The 11,559-nt window shown below is 37.0% G+C and overlaps 2 protein-coding genes and 1 non-coding gene across 3 annotated transcripts; 2 read left to right on the top strand and 1 right to left on the bottom strand.

The window, feature by feature from the left end:
• Positions 1–2,066: 2,066 nt before the first annotated feature.
• LOC141694469 (small nucleolar RNA R71) lies at positions 2,067–2,173 on the bottom strand. Its single transcript, XR_012563774.1, has one exon. It is a non-coding gene; the product is annotated as a small nucleolar RNA R71 (small nucleolar RNA).
• A 5,055-nt stretch (positions 2,174–7,228) lies between these two features.
• LOC141691875 (uncharacterized) lies at positions 7,229–9,303 on the top strand. The gene is made up of 2 exons (XM_074496627.1): positions 7,229–7,541; positions 9,110–9,303. The coding sequence occupies exons 1-2, from the start codon at positions 7,229–7,231 to the stop codon at positions 9,301–9,303; spliced, it is 507 nt and encodes a 168-aa protein (XP_074352728.1).
• Positions 9,304–10,260: 957 nt separating this feature from the next.
• On the top strand, positions 10,261–10,920 carry LOC141691874 (uncharacterized). The gene has a single exon (XM_074496626.1). It carries the CDS (start codon positions 10,261–10,263, stop codon positions 10,918–10,920), a length of 660 nt encoding a protein of 219 aa, XP_074352727.1.
• The last annotated feature ends 639 nt before the right edge of the window (positions 10,921–11,559 follow it).

Genomic DNA, 11,559 nt, shown 5'->3' with positions numbered 1-11,559 from the left:
TACTTTTCACCATGGCCATCAATACATTTTCCTTAACGTGGGATCGACTACGATTTGATCCTTAACTAGTTCAAGAATATCATGAGATGTCAAATTAGGATGGTCTTGGGTAACTGATAAGTGGATTTTATATCCATTTAGAACGTTTCATATCGGTTTAAGTTGATGATTTGACCTCAAGTATGTGGTGTTTTTAATGCATTTTGTGTTGAGTCTATGCAGGGCTTTAGTTGGAGGTAGGAATGGACTTCTATATGCTTTTATGAAGATAAAAGATCAAGAAATGAAGTGAGAGCGCTTGCGAGAAGATCAGAACGAGAAACAAGAAAACTGAAGAATTTTTTCCAGTAGCTAGGCGCGCCTGCGCTTGATCTAGGCGCGCCCGCACTAGGTCGGGTAGACAGAATCCTGATTTTAGTACGTTTTGGATATTCTGAGCGGCCAAGTCAACCTGGAGCATATAAATAAAGAAAATGAGACGAATTAAAGAACAAGGAACAAAGGGAGAACTCTGGAAAACCTAAAGCACACAAGACGGCTAAGAAGAAGAAGATTTAGTTCTACATCGTTATTTTATATTCTTCTAAATAGGCGATACTTTGGATGCTTGTTTCGAATTTATTTTCTAAACCATAATACTTTAATATTCTCTTGTAATATTCAGAACCTTTTTACTATCATGTTTTAATTGGAACCCATGATGACGAGCCGTTCGATTAGAACTGATCGTTATCGTGAGATTCTAACGGATTTATTTATGGAGTTTAGTAGTTGATTGCCTAAAGTTTTCAGTGTGTGATGAATTATTGATTTCCTAGTATGGTTGTGCTTAATCTTCTTGGATGCGTAGCTAACATCTAAGTTGTTTGTTAATCTCTATTGAATGTGAAAGTGTATATAGAGGTTTAGAACTTGACATGCTAGCATAGGTTTATGGATGTTTTGTCATGCATGATTCGTAGTGTAATTTTAACCATCTTACGTTGTCCTATGTGATCTCAATGGATAACTTGCTCTTAAACCGTTATGTTTTCAAATCTTATAGATATATAGGGTCTAAGCATAATTGGTGTCTGCTCAGCTTCTATCTAATTTGTGGATGCTGAGTAGTAGGGTACACGTATATCGAAAGATAGTGTGCACTGATTTCGTGTTATCTGATTAGTTATCATCACCGTCACATACTATGATTAAAGGCATAAACTCTGAATGAAGTATTTAATAAAGTTAGAATCTCATATTTTATTTCATATAAGTAACTTGATTTTAATCTCTTAGTTAATTCATTCTAGCATAATTACCTTTAGATAATCAAACTCAATTTGATACTTGTCTTAGCAGTGAATAATAATCATACATCGTTGCATAAGTGCACATTCCGAATTAAACCAATCTATGTGGAAACGAACTAAACTTAATCTTATACTACTTGTGACCACGTACTCTTGTGTGTTTTTGTGCGAACAAGGTTTTGACGCCGCTTCCAGGGATCGGTGTTAAATTTAGTTTATGTGCTTGTCATCAGTGGTCGTTAAAGTTCACTGACTCGGAATTATTTCTCTTACCAATTTTACTTTGCTTGTGTGTTTCAGGTATTCGAGCGAGCGTGTATGCGAACACGTTCTCAATCTCGTAAGGACACACTAAAAGAAGTAAAAACAGAAGTGATCATTATAATGGGAGAACCAGCAACAGAAACGAAATCATTGAAGGATTATTCTCAACCGAAAATAAATAACATTCAGTCTAGTATTGTCAGACCAGCCATTGCAGCTAATACCTTTGAAATCAAGCCTGGCACGATTTAAATGGTACAAAATTCAGTCCAGTTTGGGGGAGCTCCAACGGAAGATCCCAATATGCACATTAGGGATTTCATCGAGATCTGCGACACCTTCAAGTTCAACGGTGTTTCGGAAGATGCTGTGAAACTGAGACTTTTCCCATTTTCTCTGAGGGATAAAGCTAAGAGTTGTTTGCACTCTCTACCAGCAGGTTCTATTGCGACATGGGAGAATCTTGCTTAGAAATTTCTTACTAAATTCTTCCCTATGGCAAAAACAGCTATAATCAGGAGTGCTCTTACTCAATTTGCACAACAATCGGGAGAATCTTTATGTGAAGCTTGGGAGCGCTACAAGGAGATGCTTAGGAAGTGTCCTCATCATGGAATGCTTGATTGGATGGTAATCAATTGCTTCTATAACGGGTTGGGAGCACAGTCGAGACCCATGCTAGATGCAGCATCAGGTGGAGCCTCATGGGCCAAGAGCTATGAGGAAGCTTATGGGCTAATTGAAATGATGGCTGGTAATGAATATCAAAACCCAACTCAGAGACTGCCACAAGGCAAGGTAGCAGGAATTCTGGAGGTGGATACAGCTACGGCTATAGCTGCTCATCTAAAGGTGTTGACTATGAAAGTCGATTCTCTGACCAATTATAGAGTTCATCAAATATCAAGTGTTTGTGAGCTTTGTGTGGGGACACATGTGACGGATCAATGTGCTATATCTAGTGAGTTGGCATAGTTTGTGAGCAATTTTTAGAGACCACAACAACCAGTTCTTGCCACTTATCATCCTAACAACCAAAACCATCATAATTTCATATAGAGCAATAATCAGAGTGGTATGCAACATCCACAACAGCCTTATCAGCAGTTTGGAGCCAAGTCATTCAACCCTCCTCGTATTCAACAACAGTATGCACGAAGGCAACAATTTCAGTAACTGGTAATGCAATAACAATCTCATGGAAGTTATAACACCCTCCAAATCCGGGGTATAGATTTGGGGCATTATTAACAACAACTACCAACTATACCTGCACAAGCGGAATATAAATATAATAATTACCCCGAACTATCACTACTCAGGATCTTTTAAGGTTTGAGTTTGAAAAACAAGAATCATGCACTATACTTATTACAAACCCAACTAAATAAAACCTGTCTTAAGAACTCTCTTTATTATAAAACTTTATTCTATCTACAATTTCACTACACAATCTTTTATTCAGACTACACAAAACTTTTATTCAACCCAACATTACTACTTATCCTGCTACACCTGATCTGGCAATTCAAAACTCTCTTCGGAAATAGGAAGGAACACTCTTGGTATAAGAGGGTCCCGCTGCTTGACTCGCTTCTTGACAATGCGGGTCCTGATGGGTTTCATTCTCTACCTTAACTGTAAAACAATATGAATGACAATAAAAGAAATGAGCCAAAATTGCTCAACAAGCCTGCAACAATATATATAGATATATTATAAAAAGAGAGAAATAAATGAACCAATAAGCTGTTGGTTTGAACAACCATCTGTATCTGTATATGATAATAATTTGCCAACACTGGCGAGTGCCAAATGAACAAGACTGGAACAAGAACCAACATATGCACTATAACCTGCTGATCAGTCAGAATATAGTGCGGATCTATACCCAACTGCATAGACCCAACCAACATTAGGAGTACTCAGGCAACTATGGCCTATTAAATAATGGTCTGGGTAAAACCCAGCCCGTAAAGTAACCATCCAGTCCAAGGCTTAGCATCCGGAATAATCGAAATGCTATTGATATATCCCAACACCAGGATATACCAGACTATATGTAACAAGGGTAAAGGAATTGAAATATGGACAGGGAATTCAATAAATTGGGTAAATCAAGAATTGAAATGAAATGGAACAAGTGATAATAAGTAGGTAACAGTGTATATGAACAATGATTATCAAAGAGATTCGATACGATAGAAAGGAAATATAAATCACTATTCTGAATTTAGAATAGGGGAGAAACTTGCCTTGCGCGTACTTAACCTGGTTTATCTCACTGCCTTTTGACCCTAGCTTGTTCTGCCTTGCTAACACTGAACAAATCATGGAAAGATAGGTGTTTAGATAATTTACTACATACGTGTATCTTGAATTGATATCACGCAACCTTATCAGTCTACCCATGCGTTTCTATCTGATTCGCATATATATATATACATACATTTATACAGCACATCTATTCACATAATCACATAAAGCACGTAGCACGTAAAGCACATAATTAATTTCTAGATTTATAATTATTTTTAGAATCAATTCTGGGCTTATACTTGCATTACTAGTCGTATCTGATTTTATTATAATTTTTCGGGATTTATTCAACTCAGTTATACCCCTATTAGGCCTATGAACTATTAATTATCACAAGATCACTCTCTTCCGGAAGAAATTATAACTTACAACCATTTTTATTGGATTCATCTCATTTTTCTGAGTCTAGAGGTCTTCGTTTTGCTCAAATCGGACTAACGGTTTAATTATTATGAATTAAACAAGATTTAATTAATTAATAACTAATTATAAATAATGAATTATAATTAAATAATCCTTAATTATATTTTTAGATAATTATTTAATAATTATTGCATTTTAAAATAATTAATCCCTAATTATTAGGATTAATTACAATTTATTACACTAATTTACTAATTATTAATACTTACTCGATCAGATCGATTATTTACAAATAATCAATCGATCTATTAACGGATACGCTATTTATCGAATATCTACTATGTGCTCGAATTATAATCTAACTCAACGATTAATTACTCGTATAAATACGAGCTACTCGTAATCCTCACATAATTATCGAACTATTACATTATTACTGAAACTTATACGATTCGTTAATTAATTAACTATCGGTATTTAATTATACGATACAAATAATCACTACAATATTATTCGAATAACTATCGCTCGAATATTAATTCTAATTATCGAATTACTATTCGCATTATTAACTAATTATTAGATTATTAATCATATCACTTCATTATTTCTAATTCTTATTTGTTAATTAATTACCTAATTTATTAATTACCCAATTATTAATTAATTAGATAACTAATAAATAATTAGATAAATAATTAAATAACTAATTAAATAAATAACTAATTTTGAATTTCTAAATTAATAAAATAATTTAGAAATTATTAATAATAATTTTCAGAATTTAAATCTAATTTTTCTTAGATTTATGGAATTAATAAAACTGATTTATGTTTTTATATAAATAAAATAAATAATTAAAATTTCAGAAACATAAATCAGGAAATTAGATTGGGTTTTATTGGATCAAACCCGGGTAATTTTTCGGGTTGGAAACCGGGTTCACGGGTCGAAATTCGGGTTATCGGGTTTTTAAGAACAGCCCACCGGCAACGACGCCGGTGAGTTTTCTGACGAATCAATCCGGCCAAAACACGGCGATTCCAGGTCAATTCTTCTGGGGTTTCCTTCGCTAACACTCACAGGCCAACTTCCTTTCCTTCTTCATCGTCGTTCCATCGAGAACTTAGCCGGAAAGCTCAAGAACACAGTGGCGGCGTTAATTCTCCGGCGAGCACGAAACAGGGTCGATACAACGTCGTTTGGTTCGATTCAAGCCTCTAATTCATTCAAAATTTCATCAGCAATCCAACCATATCAATATCATGATCTAATAACCCTCGTAACGCATTCTCCGACCAAACCAAGAACTATTCCGGCCAAACTCCGTTTTGCTTCATTCGTACACAGAAATTTACAATCCATAGCTCAAAATAAAGCTTAAGGTATAAACAATCAAACCCCTATAACCACAATAACCTCAGATTCATACAAATACAAAAACGAACTAATTAAAACTTACATAAACCCTAGAATAATAACTAACACCTAGAGCAATCGTTTGTTCAATTAAATAGCACAAATCAACTGTAAACAAGTATATGAAACTATACCAAGCATCAAATTCAACCCAGAACCCCATAATCAAAAATCCCCAATTTCAGTCCAAGAACCCTAAAATACAAATTGATAATCTAAACAACAAAACATGAAATTGATGGTAGGAATAGAAAGTACAGATCAAGAGCTTTGTTTTGGTTACTCACATGATTGAATTGGACAACAGAATCACCTTCAAATCTAGAGATTAATTCTGCAGTTGTTCTTCACCCACAAACTAATTTCTTGATTTTTTTTCTGGATTTTTAATAATAATTAACTAATTAATTAATAATAAAACAGCTATTTATAGTACTGAAAATAATACCCCTAAATAAAATTAAGGGGCTAATTACACTCCTAATAAAAATATTTGGCCCCAATTTTTATAATTTTTGGGTATTAATATTGAATTTTTAAATATCCAATAAATACAAAATAAATACTAAAAATTCCCAAAAATTATGAAAAATACAAAAATACAAAGAAAAATGATATATGATAATTTCATGATCATATAAAAATAAAAATGTGATTTTTGTGGGGCTTTTGGTACCCGAAGGGGTCCGGAAAAGTCGTTTTTCGCGAAAAAGGTCAATTTGTAAAACGTCTAGGGGTTCAAAATAGCGATACGGTATAGGGCATTTTTGGTAAAATAGGGCCAATGATTTTGTTTGAAATACGGGCTTTTAAAACATAGTTTTGAGCTGTACAGGTTTTGATATAATATATATAACTGACGATAGAACACTCAATAAATATCCACAACACGTTTGTATCAGAACAAACAACACGTAACACATAGCAGTTAGGGTTTAATGACTTAACACATTTAATCACATAATAATACACATAATTTATCATTAGTATAATATAATACATACGTAATTCCTCGGTCGTTACAGAAGTGCTGGTCAATCTGCTAACGAAAAATCTGAATTGGAGGAATTGAGGCTAATATGTAAAAGCCAAGCGGTTTCGATCAAAACTTTGGAGAATCAAATAAGACAAATTGCTAATGCGCTACTGAATCGACCACAAGAAACTCTTCCTAATGATACGGAAGCTAAACCAGGCAAGATGGAAGTTAAAGAACAGTTGAAAGCAATCACTTTGAGGTCTGGAAAGGTCGTTAAACATCAAAAATCTGAATCTGGAAATTTTCGGCAGAAGCCAAGCGCTCCCGCGCTCCATACAGGCGCGCCTACCCCTGTACCAGAAATTATAAATTTTGATGATACAGCTGATCAGAAGGATGGCGAAGTGGAAATGAAAAAAAAATCTGCTGAACACACTATTCCTGAGCAGAATACAGGAGACAAACAGATCTATTCGCCTCCTTCATATCCTAAAAGACTTCAGGAGCAGAAGTTCGACAAGCAATTGCCAAGTTTCTGGAGGTTTTCAAGAAATTGCATATTAACATACCTTTTGCGGAAGCTCTAGAGCAGATGTCGAGCTATGCTAAGTTCATGAAGGGTATTTTATCTCGGAAGTTGAAGCTTGAGGAGTTGAAAATTGTTGCTCTAACGGAAGAGTGCAGTGCGCTGCTGCAACAGAAACTGCCTCCTAAACTTAAAGATCCAGGAAGCTTCACGATACAATACACCATTGGAGAGTTATCTTTCGACAAGTGTTTGTGTGACTTGGGAGCTAGAATCAATCTGATGTCATTATCTGTCTCCAGGAAACTTGGTCTGCCTGATCCAAAACCTACAAACATGTCCTTACAACTGGCTGATCGGTCCATCACTTATCCGCGAGGTATAGTGGAGGATGTCTTGGTTAAGGTGGATAAACTCATCTTCCCTGCTGATTTTATCATCCTAGACTTTGAGGAGGATAAGAAGATTCCTATTATCTTGGGAAGATCATTCTTAGCTACAGGCCGAACTTTGATCGATGTGCAAAAGAGAGAACTTACAATGAGGGTTCAGGATCAGGATGTCACATTTAATATCTTCAACGCAATGAAATTCCCTACAGATGAAGAGGAGTGATATAAGATAGAGTTGGTCGACTCTGTATTGAATTCGGAGCTTGATCAATTGCTAAGGTCAGATACCTTAGAGAGAGCCTTAACAGGGGGATCTGATACTGAAAACGAAGAAAGGGCAGAGCAATTTCAGTTTTTGAATGCATCTCCGTGGAAGAGGAAGTTGGATTTGCCATTCGAGTCTCTTGGATTAGCAGAACTGAAATATTCTCAGGAGCGTCTTAAACCATCTATTGAAGAAGCTCCCACACTTGAGCTCAAACCACTACCTGATCACTTGAGGTATGTTTTTTTAGGTGATGCATCTACTTTACCTGTTATTATTGCATCTGACCTTTCAGGTAGTGATGAAGACAAGCTCTTGTGAATTCTGAGAGAGTTTAAATCAACAATCGGGTGGACTATAGCAGATATTAAGGGAATCAGTTCTTCTTATTGTATGCACAAAATTCTGCTTGAGGAAGGAAGTAAACCTACCGTTGAACATCAGAGAAGACTCAATCCTATCATGAAAGAGGTGGTGAATAAAGAAATTCTTAAATGGCTGGACGCAGGGATCATATATCCTATTTCAGACAGTTTGTGGGTGAGCCCGGTGTAGTGTGTGCCTAAGAAAGGAGGCATTACAGTTGTGGCTAATGAGAAGAATGAGCTCATCCCTACTCGGACAGTCACAGGGTGGAGAGTATGCATGGATTATCGGAAGCTGAATAAAGCCACCGGGAAGGATCACTTTCCACTTCCATTCATCGATCAAATGCTTGACAGGTTGGCTGGTCACGAGTATTATTGCCTTCTAGATGGGTACTTAGGCTATAATCAGATTTGCATTACCCCAAAAGATCAGGAGAAGACCACTTTTACTTGGCTTTATGGCACTTTCGCTTTCCGTCGAGTTTCTTTCGGGCTCTGTGGAACACCTGCTACTTTTGAGAGATGCATGATGGCCATATTCTCTGACATGATTGGTATTAATGTGGAGGTGTTCATGGATGACTTTTCTATTTTCGGGCTTCTTATGATGAGTGTTTGCATAATCAGGGCTTGGTGCTGAAAAGGTGTGTTAAGACCAATCTGGTGCTTAACTGGGAAAAATGTCACTTCATGGTACAACAGGGTATCATTCTTGGGCATAAGGTATCTAGCAAGGGGCTAGAAGTGGATAAGGCGAAAGTGGGGGTTATTGAAAATCTTCCTCCACCAATCTTAGTTAAAGGAATCTACAGTTTTCTTGGTCATGCGGGTTTTTATCGGCGATTCATTAAAGACTTCTTCAAAATCTCTAAACCCTTGTGCAATTTGTTGGAGAAGGATGTTCCCTTCAAATTTGATGAAGAATGTTTAGCTGTTTTCAAGAGTTTGAAAAAGAGTTTGACTACAATACCTGTAATTACTGCACTTGATTGGGATGAGCCCTTCGAGATGATGTGTGATGCTAGCGACTTTGCAGTTAGAGATGTTCTTGGTCAGAATAAGAAGAACATTTTCCGTGTGGTTTACTATGCTAGTAAAACCCTTCATGGTGCTTAGATGAATTACACTACTACGGAGAAGGAGCTTTTGGCAATTATCTACGGGTTCGAGAAATTCAGATCTTACTTGCTTGGGACAAAAGTGACGGTTTATACTGAGTATGCTGCTATTAGATATCTGGTGTCGAAGAAAGATTCAAAACCTTGATTGATTCGATGGATTCTCTTTCTTCAGGAATTCGAGTTGGAAATCAAAGAGAGGAAAGGTACAGAAAACCAGGTAGAGGATCATCTATCACGTTTAGAAGATCAAGGTAAAGCTTCACAAGATAACACGTTAATCAATGAAACTTTTCCTGATGAGCAACTTTTTGGGGTGCAAGAAGAAGAACCATGGTTTGCAGATATTATGAACTATCTTATGAGTAATGTTATTCCCTCAGAATTTTTTTATGCTCAAAGAAAGAAGTTTTTACATAAAGTGAAGTGGTATCGATGGGATAGGCCGTTCTTGTTCAGACAGGGGGCAGATCAGATTATCAGGAGGTGCATTCCGTATAGTGAGGAGGGTATTTTGCGAGATTATCACGCCACTGCGTATGGTGGCCATTATAGTGGAGAGAAGACAGTTGCCTGTATTCTTCAGGCGGGATTTTTCCGTCCAAGTTTGTTTAAAGATGCTCATCAGTTCGTGTTGAGATGTGATCATTGTCAACAGGTTGGAAATATGTCTAAGAGAGACTAGATGCCTCTTAATGTGCTTCTAGAAATTGAAAAGTTTGATGTGTGGGGAATAGACTTCATGGGACTATTTATCTCGTCGTGCAACTATCAATATATTCTTTTGGCAGTGGATTATGTGTCTAAATGGGTTGAGGTTAAAGCCTTGCCAACCAACGATGCTAAGCTGGTGATAAATTTTCTTCATAAGCACATATTCACACGTTTTGGTACTCCAAGGGTAATAATCAGTGATGAGGGATCGCGATTCTGCAATTGCAAATTTACTGCATAAATGGAAAGGTATCGTGTGAATCATCGTGTCGCCACAGCTTATCATCCTCAAACTAATGGGCATGCTGAAGTCTCTAATCAAGAGATCAAGCGAATCTTGGAGAAGGTTGTGAGTCCGTCAAGGAAGGATTGGTCATTGAAGCTAGATGAAGCTGTATGGGCCTACAGAACAACATTCAAGACTCCTCTAGGAATGTCGCATTTCCAGTTGGTGTATGGTAAGGCGTGTAATCTACCTGCTGAGTTAGAACATAAAGCGTATTGGGCTTTGAAGAAGCTAAATCTTGACATGTCAACTGCTGGAGAAAAGAGAGTGCTTCAAATTAATGAACTCGATGAGTTTCGTCTACAGGCTTATGAGAACAACAAGTTATACAAGAAGAAGGTCAAGAGATGGCATGATAGGAGGTTAGTGCACAAGTCATTTGTGTCTAGTCAGCAAGTCCTACTTTTTAACTCTCGTCTCAGACTTTTTCCAGGAAAGCTTAAGTCAAGGTGGTCAGGTCTGTTCATAGTCAAGACTGTGTTTCCACATGGTGCAGTGGAGATTTTTGATAAGCATCTGGACCAAGCATTTAAGGTTAATGGTCAGAGATTGAAGCATTACTATGGTGATACGGCGAACCGCGAGGCGGTGACCGCCATGCTTGTTACGACTTGAACTCGAAGTTTCACGTCAAGCTAAAGACGTAAGACAAGCGCTTCGTGGGAGGAAACCTACACATTCTGAAGTATTTTTGCTTATAAAAAAGAAAAAAATGAGAATTTTTTTTCTATAGAAGCTGCGCGCGCCCGCGCCCTATCCCAAGCGCGCCCGCGCTTGCTCTCTGAAAAAAGACAGAAAATTCAGAAAAATAAAACACCTCATTCCTACCTGAATTCTACCCTAACCCTACCTATTATTCTACAGCCTTTATAACTCAACCCCTTCATCTATCCCTCGTACATAGTCACATCTCTATATACACACCCATTTTATATACTTACAAACCCTAGCTCTACATTCACTACTTACACACAATTCACACTCACTTGTTTGCTTATGGCACCTAAGAGAACAAAATATACGGGTAGTAGTAGCACTGATCTCTCTTCTACAGAGGATTCTAGTATGGGTGGTGATGAGAACAAATTCACTTCACCGGAGGCACAAGCGGAATTTGCTCGATTGATGTCTAAACCAGTGGCAAAGGAGAGGGGATTCTTGCCTACAGCTCAAGATGGGAAGTTAGTGGAGATGATTGCAGAGAAAGAGTGGGAGAGTTTTTGTGAGGCACCATATGCGGTTTCATTGAGCATT

Source organism: Apium graveolens, chromosome 10 (genome assembly GCF_009905375.1).
Source record: "Apium graveolens cultivar Ventura chromosome 10, ASM990537v1, whole genome shotgun sequence".
NCBI classification, from domain to species: domain Eukaryota; kingdom Viridiplantae; phylum Streptophyta; class Magnoliopsida; order Apiales; family Apiaceae; genus Apium; species Apium graveolens.
Note: the sequence above shows the minus strand (reverse complement) of the source record. Positions and strands in the feature narration are given on the sequence as shown.

Coding starts and splice junctions, on each gene's coding strand:
- LOC141691874 (XM_074496626.1), top strand. CDS start 10,261: ATGGAAAGGTATCGTGTGAATCATCGTGTCGCCACAGCTTATCATCCT.
- LOC141691875 (XM_074496627.1), top strand. CDS start 7,229: ATGTCGAGCTATGCTAAGTTCATGAAGGGTATTTTATCTCGGAAGTTG. Junction 7,542..9,109: donor GTCCATCACTTATCCGCGAG/GTATAGTGGAGG, acceptor AATTTGATGAAG/AATGTTTAGCTGTTTTCAAG.